Source organism: Leucoraja erinacea, chromosome 12 (genome assembly GCF_028641065.1).
Source record: "Leucoraja erinacea ecotype New England chromosome 12, Leri_hhj_1, whole genome shotgun sequence".
Classification (NCBI taxonomy): Eukaryota; Metazoa; Chordata; class Chondrichthyes; order Rajiformes; family Rajidae; genus Leucoraja; species Leucoraja erinaceus.
Window position 1 is genome coordinate 21196729 of NC_073388.1, and position 17852 is coordinate 21214580.

The following is a 17852-nucleotide window of genomic DNA, read 5'->3' on the forward strand; positions in this document are numbered from 1 at the left end:
CAACACTGAAGACTTCAAGGCCGCTATTCTCTCATGTCCATCCCTTCTGTATTTTGTAGGCCCCCCTCAGTCATGACTGACCATGGGTGATGCATCCTAGTTGTTGGCTGCTTGCTCCAAACCTCGGCTGGAGCATATCTTCTGTATGGTAGCATTAATAAAGAACATTTCAGAGAAAGAAAAGGGAAAAAATAATTCTTCCAGATTTCTTAGCCAATGGAGATAGGTTGGGCTTGCCAATTTTACATGCTTTCTAATTTTGATTGTTTCCTTAGATCAGTTCCTTTCTGATGCTCAGCTAGAATATTTGAATAAGATACAACACCTGTGCCATCAGAGATATCTTTCAAATTCATGGTCGAGGTGGTGCCCTGGGGAAGTGGATTGTCCCCCGATTTCACTGGGATGAGTAGCTTTTCCAGTATACTTTGGAGCTTTACAGTCAGGTTGCCATCCAGGCGATGGAAACCACAGTCAAATCATCTTTTATTTCCAGTATCATTTTTTCATATCTGCCATCTGTAGGGCTATTTATAAAAAATACTATTGGCAAAATATGGTGGACAATTAAGAAACACAGTTATGGTTAATATGAGTTTTGTTTTGAACTTGGGGGGGGGGGGGGGGGGGGGGGGTTGGAAGTGTGGGCAGGAGTCTACACATTGTTCACTTTTGTTCATGTATAACAAAGAGGATTTAAGAAGTACTTTTAATAAAGAAGGTTATAAAAATACTTCAGAAAAGTAGCATCCCATAACGATTAGGTTCTTCCTAAGGAGTTCCTGTAGAACACCAATACGCTTCTAGGTCCTCCTCCTATACAGAACACTTGAGAACCATTTCCCTTGGATATGGTATCCAATTGCATTCAATGATTGTTTGGATGTCACATACTTAAAATGTTTTGCACATGCATGGCCAATGAACAGCAATTAAAAGGAAGTTATCTTACCTGTCCATTTACTGAATCCTTTTGCAGGTGAGTCCCCATATAAGATTTTAACTTGCTTCCCAACACCACTCCTTTGCTATTGTCTTGCCTTTGTGCTTCTCGCCTTGCTTGAATGAATCAACAGTCTTTTCCTCCACAGTTCTATTGAGATCAAGACAAATTAATAGAAGATGCAAATTAATATAGATGTGTGATGTGATATGTTTTTGACCGAAAATAGAAATAAAAATAATAGTAAAACTAGGAGAAGGATAAATATGTTTACAAGTACACAGGACTAGATGTTAAAAGTCTAAAGTGCCAAATATCAATTTACTCCAGATGGTGATGGGAGCTTTCTGCACTCACCTATGCTCCTCCGATGTTGAGAAAGGCTAGGCAGACAGGTCATAGGGGTTATCAAGTGGGCACCTACTTTCATCGACGTTTCGCTCCCACAACGTCTCCAGTAGGCTCAGCGGTGCATTCTGCCGTCCCAGAACCACCCCCCAATTTAAATGTGGAAAAAAAGCAACCAGGCTTGTGAAATAATTTATTTCCGGATGAGGCAATGGTTTTCCGGTTGGTGAAAATGACCATAAAGATGATGAACAGATTAATTTTATAAAACATTTTCAATTCCTTCCGGGTATTTTGAATTTCGCATTAGATTCATTTATGGTTTGCAGTTATTCTTTTTCCCATTCCATAACTTGTTTGTTGATGCATCATAATGGGCCATCCTAAGGCCACCCTTTAACCTCCTGGTCTCAAGAGAAAATATCCTGGTCCATTCACTTTGCAGGTTGTGTTTATTACTGTATAAAGATCTGAATACACTGATATTGTAAAGATATTACAGAAAAAGGAACATGCAACTTAGATTTACCAGGATGATAAGTATAAGAGGCCACATGTGTGAGTGAAGACATGAAATGTTAGAACATTCTCTGATGGAAAGGGAATGCTAAGAGGCGATTTTAATAGAACATCTTAAAGGGGTTTTGCCAGAGTGAATAAGAGAATACACTTTCTTGTTGTTACAATGAGAATCATTTGTTTAAAATTGTCTTGAGAGGACAAATATCTGCAGATAAAATTTTGGTTTCTTGCTCTGTTCATAAGCATTGGTAACTAATTTATATGGTCAATGTTTGCCAGCCATTAAAGCAGATCAGGCTGGGCAGTGATGCAGAGGACAAGATTTAGAGATGCATTTGAGTGAGATCAATGGAATTAGCTGTTTTTTTCTTTTTAAGTATTTTGAAGAAAACCAGTCCTGTCTTAAATCACTTAATTGTATTTATGCCTATGTTTGCAGGGATCAATACTGTCAAACAAGCCAGTTTTGTTTTGTTAGAAAGTGAAAAGACTGCAAGGGGTTCAATAATGTTGACTTAAGCGTGAATACCTGCAGGCAAATGCACCATTGATAGTAGCAACAATAGAGATTGTGTCTTCACCTTGGTGTGGCATCAGAAATGCTCTTGCTCTTGGATTACCCATGAGCAAAGTCACAGGGGATCTGCTCGTAATAATGAATCATTCTTTTTAATAGGAGATCTTCACTCACAGATGCAGAATCCAGGAAAAGTGCTCCACAGCTTGTAGGGACGGAAGATACTTGTATTAACAACCACACTGAAGTAAGCGAGATTATCAGCTGATCCAAACACAGTGAAATACTTTTATTCTTTTTGGCCTTAATTTGATTCTAAATCTGAGAGGTGGGAGTGTACTTTTATTATTGTATGAGAAAATAGCCTATGGGAGTGATCTTTATTCCTTAATCTGGAAATAACATTGCTAAATATTTATTTCATTCAATACTTTAGTAAAACTACAAAAAGCTTATATCCAATTGTTCAGAAATCCTGATTAAAAAAGATGCTGGAGGAACTCATTGCGTCAGGCAGTATCTGTGGAGGGAACTGGGAGAGATGATGTTTTGGGTCAGAGCCCTTCTTCAGACTGATTGGGGTAGAGAAGAGAAATCTGGAAAAGAGAACGGGGAAAGGACAGAGCTTAAGTGATAGGTGGGGAGGGGGATGGATATGATTGGTGGATGGGAGGAGCAAGTGACAGAAGCTGGAGTGACAAAAGAGTTTTAGATCAGGAAAGAGGAGGGAGGGTGAAATCAAAAGCCATATAGAGATGGAAGAGGACAGGCGATTCGGAAGAGGAGATAAAAGTGAAATGTGAGACTCCAGGAAGAGAGATGAGCTTACAAAAGAGGGCATAGTACCAGAGTGACAGGGATAGTGGGAGGAATGTGTGCATGGTTAGGAAATCCTTTTGGTCCACCCTCTGGCTCAATCATTAATAGTAGTAATGTATCAATCCAGTCTGCCATTTTCAAAGCTGCTAAACTTGCAACTAATTTCTATGTGTTGTTTATTTTATGCCATGTCTTTCTTTATTCACTGAAAAACCTCAGAGCTTCAACTCAATGTGTTCTGCTTTCCGTTCATTCCTTCCATGTATCTTTATATTCATTCCACCTTTCAGTCTGCTCCAGCACTCCAAGCCACTTCCATCTTCTTCTCTCTCCTCATTCCTCTTCAGGTTACCTGTTTTTATTCTTCCACACTCATCCTTTGATCGGTTATTTTGCCTTTTAGCGGTCTGAATAATGTTCTTGGCCCTGTCTCCTTGACATGGGTGGCAAAACAAAATTAATAGGAATCTAGCAGTCTACATCTCAATTCAAAATCAGATGTAAAGGAAGGCAGAGCAGCATCATAGGGCCACCAAACTAGGGTTTTGTTTCACAGGACAAGAGTGTGCAGACCTTCCCTGGGTTATGGACTTATGGACACCAATATATATGAACAAGCTTCCATAATATTATTAAATTCTAAATTCTGATGTATGCAAGTTCATTCATGGTCTTAAATGGCTAGTTTTCTCTCACTCCACTATCAGCAATTGTTCTTATTGATTTTATGCACTTTTGATGCCATTCATTACAAGACTTTGGAGGTATGGTTAGCATATTGAGTGATTTTGTGCATTTTCTGACAGACAAAATCAACTAATAGGCATCTGTAAAAATGGAATCCTGGTGATGGTCTATTGATGTTGCAATCTTACAAGCCATATAACGTATGTCATGAATGGTTACCTGATGGTTGATAGAATAAAGAAAATAATGGGGAAAACCTGAAAGTTGAAGAAAACTAGCCATCTTGATGGAGAATCCACTGGGAATGGAACAAATAGAACATTTTCTTTGGAGACTATTTATACGTGGATTAAAAAGCAATTGGATTGAAATGCAAATTTCATGGGTAATACTTTCCAGAATTAGTTCCAGTATCAGAAGAGATTTAAAGCATAGAGTACATAGAGTTGATGTGTATAATGGAAGATGGTGCAGAACTACGAATTTCAGATGCCTAATGCATCAGGAGAAATTATCTGGCAGAAGGAAGGTCTATAGGCAGAATAGATCACCAATATTTGATTTCACTTTATCAATTGAGGTACTAAATGGCTGAATTGGAGAAAATTTAAATTTGTAAGCAAAATTAGTGAGGAGGAAAAATAGGGAATGGTGGGATATGGATCCTGTACAGGCAGATGAGATTAGTTTATCATGTTCGATACAGATCTTGTGGGATATAGAGCCTGTTCCTGTGCTGTACTGTTCGATGAGGAAGGTGGGATAGGGTTTGATGGAGATTGGCGGGGCTATTAGTCTGTAAGGAAAGATAAGACCGTTTAAATAATGAGTTCTGATGAAGAGTATAGAGATATTTTTATGCATACAAGAGAAATGTTAAAGCCTTAATGGAAAAAGAATGGGGTAATGCTGCAGTGTTTTTAATGAGGTTTTAGAAATAAAATCAGGGAACTTGGTTACTATCCGGCATTCATTTGCTGTATTAAACCATATCCATTCTTTTAACTTGGATTGGAATATTCAAGCATTCTCCTTGCCACCTTTCTTATCCATCATCATCCATTACTTGGAGTTCAATCATTTCATGGTAATTATTTCCTTTCTTGAATCAACGCTCATTTACCCATCACCTCTGACTATCACCTTTATTCTCATTGATTTTTATGTCCCTGGGTCTGGAAATGGATCTTGACTGGACCATAAATTTATAATTTCTCTCATTCCTGTTTGGTCTTGTGTAGGAAGGAACTGCAGGTGTCCACCTCTTATGGTCTTACTCCTTCCTAATGTCCTTAAGCCTGTCAATCCAACTCGGTTGTCTACACTCTTCCAATTCTGGTCTCTTTTGTATTTTCATTCTTCATCATCCCATTGTTGACAGCTGTGCCTTCACTTACCCAGCTTAAATTCTGGAATTTCCTTTTCGTCTTCCATCAACTATGATTGCACATTTTGCTAGTATTCAGTGTCAAGTTTTGATCTCGCTTGCATAAATTACTCTGGGACAGTTTATACTATATTAATGGAAGATCTAAATGTCATACATTTTTTTTAAAAGCATTTCATATGCTAATTGCATGTCCATCCTTGATTTGAAAAATGCCTCTCACAGTTGTGTTTGTTTTGCAATATGTTTCTCTATAAATGTTCCTTTTTTAGATTCTGAGTTGCAAAATATGATTTTAGAGAATATCTCTCACTTATATGCGCACAGAAATAAGTTATTTATCAAATTTAATTTACCTTTTCAAAAGTGAATGGCCTATATAATGGAGATTAATGATTTATTATATTCTGCCTCAAAGGAATATTGTTAAAAAATCTTTTCCTCAGCTTAATTTAGTAGCCTGGTGGGTATGTGCATGAGCAGTATAGCAATAAATCATACATACTAGGTGGTCTTCTTCTCACTGAAACTATAGTTGTAGCCATCCAGTCAGGATTAGATTTGGTTTGAGTGTGCTACCTTATAAAGATATTATCGGAGATGTACTCATTCTTTAGGGAACGAGCGTTCCTCTCTTCCATTATAGATGAGGCTCTCACTAGGGTCTCCTCGATATCCTGCAGCCCGCTCTTGCTCCCCCTTCCCCCATTCGTAACAAGGACAGAGTCCCCCCTTGTCCTCACCTTCCACCCCCATCAGTCATCGAGTACAACATATAATCGTCCGACATTTTCACCACCTCTATAACGGGATCCCACTGTTAGCCACATCTTCCCATCTCCACCCCTTTCCGCAGAGACTGTTCCCTCCACAACTCCCTGGTCAACTCGCCCCTTCACATCCAAACCACCCCCTTCACAGGTACTTTCCCCTGCAATCGCAGGAGATGCAACACCTGTCCCTATACCCCCCCCCCCCCCCCATCCAAGGACCCCGACAGCTTCTGTCAAGGTCCCCGGCAGCCTTTTCAGGTCCACGCACCTCGTCTAGCCTCTTCTACTGTATCCCCTGTTCCAGAGACCAAGTACAACTCGGCAATTATTTCGCTGAACACCTCCGCTCAGTCCGCCTAAACCTACCTGATCTCCCTGTTGCTCAACGCTTTAACCCCCCTTGCATTCCCACACTGACCTTTCTGTCCTGGGCCTCCTCCATTATCAATGAGGCCCCACGCAAGTTGGAGGAACAGCACCTCATTTATTTTGGGTAGCTTACACCCCAGCAGTAGGAACATGAACCTCTAAATTCAAGTAGCCCATGCTTTCTCTCTCTCTCTATCTCCTGTCCCTTCCCAGTTCTCCGACCAGTCTTATTGTCTCCAACTACATTTTAACTCTGTACCGCACATTCCCATGACATCAGTCTGAAGAAGGGTCTCAACCCGAAATATCACTCATTCCTTCTCTCCAGAGATGCTGCCTGTCCCACTGAGTTATTCCAGCATTTTGTGTCTATTTTCAATTTAAACCAGTATCTGCAGTTCTTTTGTAGTTATTAATCTAGTGGATTGAAGTGTTTTGTAATTATGGCACCGGATTAGCAACACAAAGATTGTGAGTTCAAATCACATTTTGGCAAATTTCAAACTGGTTTCAATAAGTATGATAATTTGTGAACTCTCAGCTGAAAAATATAAGCACAGTGACTGCTGGAAACCAAATAGTTGAGTAGTATTCTGCAGAGAAAAGAAGTTGGCATTCCTATTCAGAGTCATCTCCACCAGAACCCATTTCCGCATTGGTTGTAACTGTGCCTGGATGAAAGAACAGTAAAAATGGCTGCTACATCTCATCTTCCTGGCGACAGTGTTGGAATCTGATCTGCAGGGTTGAGTAGGGAACTGGGCAGCCACTATTAGTTGGAAGGTTACTCCTTTATATTGGGCTTCATTGATAACCTAATGATGCAGGTGACGTTTGAGACTTGTGTGGAGAAGTCATTGTGGCTTCCCTACTATTCCATTTTCAGACACGAGTCCAGAATAATGATGTAGTCCCAGAAATTCCTCTGGCCATCCTATGAAACCTTGAACCTCCTTTTGTAGATAGTTTTCTCCTCCCTCTTTGACTGTGAAGCATTCCAGGCCCCATTCTTTGTATCTTATTTCTGAAGATTTTCTTAATCATACCATTTTAAATATCTTACATCTTTCTATTATCTACCTGTAATCTACCAAGTTCAAGTAGAAAACTGAGTTCATATGATGAGTTCTGGAGTTAAAATCTTCCTGGGTCTCTCATGGGAATTAATACAAATACTTTAATATCCTCTGAAGTAACTTGCCAAGCAAATATTGTTATGTTCAAACCACTCTCACATTTTAAAGGCATTTATGAAAATACAGTGAATCTGGGAGTGACGGCAGAATTACAACCAAAGAATTTCATTTTAAGCCTACAAAACACTCAAAGATGAGAAATAGACTCCTGGGATGGTATTCAATGTGTTTTGAAATATATGTAAACTCATGCACTTGGAAATAATTGGTGCTCTTAGGTGGAAAATAGGTCTTAAAAAACACAGACAAATAGTTTATGAATCTCAGTGAGACAATTTTTACCTCCGAGTTTAAACCCATTCTTGATTACATCATGAATTAAAGCATAAATTTGAAAAACAGTGGTAATATAAGGAAGTGTTAGTTTTTAATGAATAAATAGTCTTATTGAAATTTCTGTTGATTACCATATCTTTTAGGTGGTGACTGAACGAATGAGCAATGGTGTCCAACAAGTCGAGGGGCTTGAAAGTAACTTGTTGCAGGAGGGACTACAAAATTGCAAGGATAATGATCCTGAAAGATCTGTTCCAAAAGAAGAGGAGGTCGCCCTCATGACCACTTCAGATGCTCAATTAAAGACTGACAAAGTTACCAATGTGGAAAGTAAATTGGTGCATGGGGAAATGCCAGAAAATGGAGATAAGAAAATGAAAAATGTGGAGATTGTGGGTATGAATCGGAATGCACAACAACCTCAGTCAAAAACCGCTTGCACTCAGGATAATGCTGGGGAACCAGAAAAGACAGTGAAAGAAAAATTGACTCCTGGGAATGAAGCTTCATACAAAGGGATTCCATGGATTGATCCACAATTAGACAGTGCTACATCAGGGGTTCACCACCCTTTTAATGCACTGAGTTCATTAAACGTATACAAACCTTGTTTATCAGCATCTCAGAATATACACAAAGTGGGTCAACCTTATTTTTCACCAGTGTTTAATCAGGGTCCACATTTGATGTACTTACCAGCACCAAGCTTAAGCCATCCTCATGTTGCACTTTCCCTTTCAACAACTTTAGGTGTTACAGGAGTGCAGACTGTATCACCATTATCACAATGTAAAGGTGTCAGCCCAAATATACCACCTGATCGGCATTCATATTCTCATCCATTGACTTCCGGCAGACCTTTGACTTCAGAACCTAAAGCCAAACATGCTGCTGATTATTCTCATTCCCTTCTTGTGAGAACAAAAACCCATTCGGAACCACCTCAGAAGCAGCAGTTTTTAATTTCTCCATCTCATGCTTCATCTCCCCACATTTATTTCAATTTGGGCAGTGAATTATCTTTGTCACGGAAGAATTCAAACAACCAGTTACCTAAAATTGCTGCCCGCAGTCCTACTCGTCAACCTTCACTTGGGCTAGAAAGCTCACAACCTCCATTCATGGTATTCAGATCTCCACCTCAACTTGAGAAGCAGATATATCCAGAAGGATCCCATGATCTGCCTCTTGATTTGTCAGCAAAATCAAGTTGTTATGGCATAGGGGTTAAGCAGAATTCTTTACCCGAGCTGAGGAAAACACCACCCATGCCCGTGTTAACTCCTGTGAAAGGGGATAGGTCATTTTCTGTATTGCACTCTAAAAGTGATGGCGTTTCCCCACGAATACCTCAAAGTGGCTACAATACCAGCAGTATTAAAGGAAGCTTTGGATTAACACCTCCGCTTCTGGTTTTTCCTGATACTATAAGAAATGGGGCTACTCTGCAAAAGAAACCGGTTGCATCTTTAACATTTCAGCCATCAAATCCAACTGTGTCATGGGTAAAAGGTTCCAGTGGTTCAGTGAACCGAAATCCACGGACATTTGTCGGAGTGGCTAATGCTATACCTGCATCTATGTTACAGATTGTTAATGGAGATCTCAAGAGTGCTGCTAAGCAAGAACCAATTTCTATTGTTTACCAAGGAGACAGCCAGTTGGCACTTCCCAATGGCAACAAAAATGGGGAGCCCAAAAATGATACACATGAAGATCATGTTGTAAAAGAAAGTAATAATCATTCACACAGCTGTTTTGTATCTTCCTCTGGTGAAGTAGCAGCATATCCTCCTCCATTCCTCATTGGAAGCAACATTCCCATTCACCACCTAACACTAGATAGGGATAAAACTTCATTTCATCATTCACCATTATTAACAAATGGCAACTGTTCAGCACCACAACTGTCACTAACTCAAGGAATTCCTTACGGCGTATCATCTTCCAGAGGAGAATATACTTTGTTCCAAAGCCCACATCATTTAGGAGCTGTATGGACCCCTCATAAAATCCATGTGAAAAAGACGAAGGAAGACCAGCAACAGACAACGGGGACACCATTGTCCAACTTGGAGTCTATAGTTCATAACACGACTTTGGAGCTGTTTGCAGTTGAAAATAAAAAGGAGAGTCCTAAATCATTCAGTCCAAATGCAATAAGTAAGGAAGGAATTCCTTCCAAAGATTTGAACCAACCAGCCTCCAAATGTATAAATATAGTTGACTTAAGTCATTTATCATCTGAAAACCAAAATAAAAGTGGTCAGAAAGATCAACAGAATACAGTTTCCACAATCAAGATGGACAAAATGGCTAAACCTAATAAAGGAGTTGCCAGAGAAAATTGTAAGAATTCTACAAGTGGTGTGGGTGATGATGAAAAAGTTCATAATAAAGAACTAGAAGTTCAAGGAATAATTACGTCTTTGCTGTTGAGCAAACAGCCTTTCACTAATCAGAGCCATAATCATAAAGATCTTCCTGTTGCAGATTTACAAAGTGACAGGAATTTAGAGGTAGTGGCCATACAGGAGTTAGCAAATGGAAGTACAACATCCTCCAAATTGTCTACAGATGCAGATTTATCAATGACTAAAGGTATGTGTAATGAAAAAGAACGTTGTACTGCTGGACCAGTCAAACGTACTGTTACCAAAGAAAAGGATGGTTCAGTGATGAATCCAGTTTCTAAATGCAAAGGCCCTAATTCAATTAGGTGCAATGCAAACCCATCTAGCTGTGTGGGAGAGAAGTTCAAATGCACTAAGAAGGAAGATATTGTGAGTTCCAACAGGTTAAATCGAGAAGAGCAGACCATTCAGGTAATTTTAATCTTTTTTCCCTTACATTAGGATCAATTTTCTTTCAACTTAACTACAACATTGTTCAATAAGCAACGTAAATAAAAACTGTGATGCAGCTTTTTTTCCCAGCATAATTTTTCTGATCATTGACATATATGCCCACTTCAAAATGATTAGTTTATTTTAAAGTAATCAAAAATAATTAATTTTGGAATAAAATTTGTAATATGTGTATCTACAGCTGTTTATTAGATAGTAAGTTATTTTCAGATATGTAGAATCACTTGAAAATCAACAAAACAATAGACAATGCTAGTGTGCAGTAAATTAACGCCTTACCTATAAATCCAAAGTTAAACAATAGTTAAAATCTTTATCCGTTTACCCTGACTTTTGACAGTGAAATGCTGCAGTAGTACAATATATGATCCTGTGTTATTGGAATTTAGGTAAAACGTCAATACAGTGTCAATTTAAATTGAATTATATGACCGTGTTTTGAAACATAATTTGTCTGACAAGAGTATTTCGAGATAAAAAATAGAAATACGAGAAATACGAGGATTGTGTAGTACTGTATCATACAAAACACATGTTTATAAAAGAATGTTAATTGCAATATTTTAAAGTGTTGATCAGGGGATAAATAAGCCTTTGACAACATTGATCATAATAACATGAAATAAGATTAAAGTTATGTTTAGGATAGTCTTAATTTGCTTTATAAAATGAGATTACAATCAAAGTCGGGTAGTGAGGTTTAATATGTCAACTTTACATCTAAAATATATTAATAATTGATTGTTCTATTTCATTCCTATTCACTATGATAATAGTTCATTTGCAGAAAAGGTATTTGCTATTTACCAGATCGTATGATTCAGTTTGGAAATTTTACTGGCCAGATCAACAGACGTGCTGCCACTTGCTTTTCATGTTGTTAGATGGGCAATTGGATCTAGACACCTGCATGCTTGTTTTCTGCATAACCTGCTTCAATCTACCTGGGCTTCCACCATAATACTGAGCTAGCTCTCAGTGGAACCTCCTCACCCTTGAATCAATGGAAAAGATGCTTCTGACAGCCTCATTAGAAACCTGGGAATGGTTGGCTTTCTCTCTTTGTAAGATCCTAGATCAGACAAGGGTTTCTGTCCAAGAGACATTCTGCAAACTGAAGGAGGATGGGAAGTGCTTCCAGCCCAGTAACTCTTAAGAATTTTTTAATTGACGATTCATGACCTATGATATCAGCCTTAAATGAGTGCTTTCCATCATCATAGCTTCACAACCTCCAAATATAGTAGAACCTTATGCTGCTGGCAAGACTGGGGTAAATACTTGCGCATTGTCAAAGCTGTTTCAGGGCAGAACTGGTCAGATGGATAGATACATCCTGAACTGCTCATCAAACAGCAGTGAGTTAATCTCAGTTCAGTGATTGCATATGGGCATTGGCTAGAAGAGTTTACTCCGTCTGGTGTACAACCAGTGCATGGCTGGCCATTTATTTGAAGATTTATCCCAATCTTGTAATTTTCATTTTATGAAAATACCATTTTTCCACACGGGGTTGTGGGAAATAGTTAATAACATTGTTCCTGTAACTAATTACCATCCTATGATTAATCCAACTTGCATATTTCTACTAAGGACTATGTGGATATTATGGAAATGCAGAGTTAAAATAGAGGATCATCCATTTACCCACAGCAAAGCTCATTTTTAAATTTTGTTTTATTTTTTCTGTTCTTGATCAAGTGTGTTAGAAAACTGTTTACACAAGTAAGGAAAACGAGGCTTGATGGTGCAGATGTTTCTCATCCAAACTAGGAAAACTTCACCTACAGTTGTAAAGGTCCTTCCTTCACCCAGCTTTCTTGTATATAACTGCTCAGATAGGCCATTCATTTTTTAAGCCATGTAATGTCTGCTACAAAAAGTGGATATAATAGTGTGCTGGGGTCTGAAAATGTGTTGGATAATTTTTGGAGTTTGCCGTGTTGTACCTATGGTAAGAATCGTTGATACAGCCACCTGGGTGAAAGGGAATATATTTAATTTTCCAATCATAATAGTATTGAACATAGACATAGTGATTAAGTATAATGGACGGTAATCGAGACCTGGACTAATGATTAAGTGATACAAATTCCAAGAAAACATGGGTTCTGGATAATTTAAATTCAGGTCGTTAAATAAGCTGGATTTTAAAAAAAAATACTCCTGACAAATTTCTGCTGAATGATGTCTAAATTGGCAGAGTCATTTCATAGGCTAATTAATCAACAGCCTGACATTTTCATACTCACAGAGTCAAATATTTTGGCCAAGTTGCCATACTCCTCAATGAGCATTCCTGGGTATGGCTTTGCCCCACTGGCAGAACAGATCCACCAGAAATGGAAACTGAGTTGTCCTGCGCACACTTTGGATTGATTCTGGACCTCATCAACTCACGGCATCAGGTTATCCATGGGCAAGTGAACTCCCGCTGACTGCTACCATCAACATCCTTTTTTAGCCAATTACAGTGGCTTGCAAAAGTTTTCATACCCCTTGAACTTTTCCACATTTTGTCACGTTACAACCACAAACGTAAATGTCTTTTATTGGGATTTTATGTGATAGACCAACACAAAGTGGTGCATAATTGTGAAGTGGAAGGAAAATGATACATGGTTTTCAAATTTTTTTACAAATAAAAAAATGAAAAGTGTGGCATGCAAAAGTATTCAGCCCCCCTGAGTCAATACTTTGTAGAACCACCTTTCGCTGCAATTAAAGCTGCAAGTCTTTTGGGGTATGTCTCTACCAGCTTTGCACATCTAGAGACTGAAATTTTTGCCCATTCTTCTTTGCAAAATAGCTCAAGCTCAGTCAGATTGGATGGAGAGCGTCTGTGATCAGCAATTTTCAAGTCTTGCCAGAGATTCTCAATTGGATTTAGGTCTGGACTTTGACTGGGCCATTCTAACACATGAATATGCTTTGATCTAAACCATTCCATTCTAGCACTGGCTGTATGTTTAGGGTCGTTGTCCTGCTGGAAGGTGAACCTCCGCCCCAGTCTCAAGTCCTTTGCAGACTCTTAACAGGTTTTCTTCCAAGATTGCCCTGTATTTGGCTCCATCCATCTTCCCATCAACTCTGACCAGCTTCCCTGTCCCTGCTGAAGAAAAGCATCCCCACAGCATGATGCTGCCACCACCATGTTTCACAGTGGGGATGGTGTGTTCAGGGTAATGTGCAGTGTTAGTTTTCCGCCACACATAGCGTTTTGCATTTAGGCCAAAAACTTCAATTTTGGTCTCATCTGACCAGAGCACCTTCCTCCACATGTTTGCTGTGTCCCCCACATGGCTTGTGGCAAACTGGAAACGGGACTTCTTATGGCTTTTTTTTCAACAATGGCTTTCTTCTTGCTACTCTTCCACAATTTGTGGATTGCACGACTAATAGTTGTCCTATAGACAGATTCTCCCACCTGAGCTGTGGATCTCTGCAGCTCCTCCAGAGTTACCATGGGCCTCTTGGCTGCTTCTCTGATCAATGCTCTCCTTGCCCGGCCTGTCAGTTTAGGTGGACGGCCATGTCTTGGTAGGTTTGCAGTTATGCCATACTCTTTCCATTTTCAGATGATGGATTGAACAGTGTTCCGTGAGATGTTCAAAGCTTGGGATATTTTTTTATAACCTAACCCTGTTTTAAACTTCTCCACAACTTTATCCCTGACCTGTCTGGTGTGTTCCTTGGGCTCCATGATGCTGTTTGTTCACTAATGTTCACTAATGTTCTCTAACAAACCTCTGAGGCCTTCACAGAACAGCTGTATTTATACTGAGATTAGATTACATACAAGTGGAATCTATTTATTAATTAGGTGACTTCTGAACGCAATTGGTTGCACTGGATTTTATTTATGGGTATCTGAGTAAAGGGGGCGGAATACTTTTGCACGCCAAACTTTTCCGTTTTTTATTTGTAAAAAAATTTTGAAAACCATTTTCCTTCCACTTCACAATTATGCGCCACTTTGTCTATCACATAAAATCCCAATAAAATACATTTACGTTTGTGGTTGTAACGTGACAAAATGTGGAAAAGTTGAAGGGGTATGAAAACTTTTGCAAGCCACTGTAGCTCCTTGATTTGACTAATCACTCCTTCACGATACTTAACAAAACAAAAACTGTTAAACTAACAACAACTACCATCTTTTCGGAGTAGGGTGCTTCAAGCAAACACAATTAATGATAGGTGGGTAAGTCCTGATGGACCGGCAGGACTTCCAGTAGGTTTTGGGTGAGCCAACAGTAGGGCAGAAACTCTGTTAATAAATTTCCCATTATTCCCATTATCAGTCTGGAGAAGGCACGATCCGAAACGTCACCCATTCCTTCTCTCCAGAGAAGCTGCCTGTCCCGCTGAGTTACTCCAGCATTTTGTGTCTACCTTCCCATTATTAGATGTGTTAATGCACAATGCTGCTGGTATGAGTGACTACTGCACAGCCTTTCTGCAGACAAAGTTCACTTGCTAACATGTGATTACCTTTAATTCTATTGTGTAACATTACATTGGAGCAACATAAGATCAATTCAGATTGGATCATTCAGCTCAAAACTATAGCCATAACACTTTATGATTGTCATAAATAGCAAGAGAATTGCACTTCCTAATCTGCAATGTTGTGTCCTGACATGTACTTCTCTTTATTATTAAGCCAAAGGTCAACCCTGGATCAGGGAGTAGTGCAGAAGAGCATGCATGTATTACAGAGCGAAATTAGTGATGCTGCAATACAGGAGTGTGCAGTGTTAAATGGCATGAGCATCATGTAATAGGCCGGGAGTTATGATTCTGCAGTTAATGGATCAGAGTAAAACTTGGCAGTCATGCTGCAAGACTGTAGCTTGCTGGAGTTCTGGACAGCAAGGAAAGCAGCAAGATATAGATCAACTAGAAATAGGTACCAAAATGGCAGATGCAATTTAATCCGAGCAAGTGTGAGATATATAGCATTTTGGAAGGTTAAATGTAAGGGTTGATATACGGTTGATGGCAAGACCCTTAACAGCATTGATGTAGAGAGGGATCTTGAGATCCAGGTCCACAGCTTCCTGTAAGTGGCAACACAAATAGAGAGAGTGGTAAAGAAGACGTATCGTATGCTTGTCTTCATTGATTGGGCATTGAGCATAAGAGTCAGGAAGTCATGATGCAGCACCATAAGGCTTTGGTTAGGCAGCATTTGGAATATTGTGTACAGTTCTGGTCACCCCATTACAGGAAGGATGTGGAGGTTTTGGAGAGGATGCAGAAGCGGTTTACCAGAATGATGCATGAATTAGAGGGTATTAGTTACAAGGAGAAGGGGGTATCGTAAATTATTTCCACTGGGATGTGCCTGGAACATGCCACCAGGTGTAGTGGTGGAAGCAATTATGATAATTAAGAGGCTTTTCAGATAGGCACATGGATACGGAGAGATATGGATTACGTGCAGGCAGATGAGATTAACTTATGTATGTTGGCAGGTCGATCAAAATGCTGGAGTAACTCAGCGGGTCGGGCAGCATCTCTAGAGAGAAGGAACGGGTGACATTTCGGGTCGAGACCCTTCTTCACACCCAAGACGTCTCCCATTCCTTCTCTCAAGAGATGCTGCCTGTCCCACTGAGTTACTCCAGCATTTTGTGTCTACCTTCGATTTAAACCAGCATCTGCAGTTCTTTCCGACACAACTTATTTTGGCATCTCGTTCGGCACGGGCATTTTAGGCTGAAGGGCCTGTTCCTTTGCTGTACTGTCCTATTAGAAAACAGAATTTTTTTGTATGCATATGAAATTTCACATTTAACTAAAATGTTTTAAAAAGGAACCAATTAATATTTAAACATAAACATCTGTTGCTCTAGAACAGTTTAAGCACAATAATACAATTTATTGCACAGTTGCTAATTTGAACCCAAGTCATTTCCTTACATGTTAGTTTTACTGTTATGTCATTATGTTGCATTACTACTGTGGGTGTCTCTTTACAGTTGGAAACCTGCCCATTTCTGTTAGAGGGGAAACTGTCATCTATGCTATATGTCACTGATGACCTCTTGCCCATAATGGCCAATTGCTGTGTATTGCCAGAAATGTCTGTTGAGTAGAATAGGTAGCTATGAGTACAGGAAAGTGCATTGCCTGAGAGCCTGTGGTGGCAGGAGAAATTCTTGGGAAGATCAGAATTTTTAAACTGGACAATACGATAGGACTGACAAATGTTTGAGTTGACACCATGTTGTGATTCACTGTAGCCCCACTCACATTCCAATTACAATAGCCTCCAAATGCATGCCCTCTGCAAAGATCACCTGCAGGTCTGTTTCTTGTTGGCTGCAGTGAGACAGCTCTGTTGCTGCAGACCAGAAATATATTCACCCACAAGCATGTTTAATTGCTACAAGATTACACTTAAAGGACCTATGATCAATGGCATGAACACTTTGAATGGTGTTAAACGTAAACTTAATGGGAAGAAAAACCTGAACCATTGCCTGACCATTACAATGGTTTACAGAAAAGTGTTTATCATCTCCATTGTAGATATTACGTTGCTTTAGGTCTGCACGACCTCTTGCACTTCACTTCTGCTCATCTTGCACATTTTTTCTGACAGACCAACCATGCCTGTGAGACCAACTTCTAGTATGGAAGTTGGGAGTTTTTGTTGCAGTTATATAAGATGTTGGTAAGGCCACATTTGGAGTGTTGTGTTCAGTTTTGGTCACCATGTTATAGGAAAGATGTTGTTAAGCTAGAAAGAGTACAGTAAAGATTCACAAGGTTGTTGCCAGGACTCGAGGGCTAGAGCTACAGGAAGAAATTGAGCAGGCTTGGACTTTATTCCTTGGAGCGCAGGAGGATGAGAGGTGATATTATAGAGGTGTACAAAATCATGAGAGGAATAAATCGGGTAAGCGCACAGAGTCTTTTGCCCAGAGGAGTGGAATCGAGAACCAGAGGACATAGGTTTAATTTGGGGGGAAAGATTTAAAGAGAACATGAAGGGTAACTTTTTTATACAAAGGGGGATGGGTGTATGGAACAAGCTGCCAGAGGAAGTAGTCGAGGCAGGTACTATCGCAACATTTAGGGAACATTTAGACAGGTACAAGGATAGGATAGGTTTAGAGGGATATGGGACAAAAGCA

At 39.5% G+C, this 17852-nt stretch overlaps 1 protein-coding gene across 7 annotated transcripts in view; it reads left to right on the forward strand.

The window, feature by feature from the left end:
- The window catches only part of LOC129702145 (BCL-6 corepressor-like protein 1), a 177319-nt gene that overhangs the window by 117272 nt on the left and 42195 nt on the right, over positions 1-17852 (forward strand). For 6 of the 7 annotated variants that reach the window (XM_055643751.1, XM_055643752.1, XM_055643753.1 and 3 more), the window contains 2 exons: positions 2490-2577; positions 7981-10662. In XM_055643751.1, coding sequence (XP_055499726.1) covers positions 2490-2577; positions 7981-10662 — 2770 coding nt within the window. The remainder of the gene's footprint in view (positions 1-2489; positions 2578-7980; positions 10663-17852) is intronic. The other variant, XM_055643758.1, reaches the window with a different exon arrangement.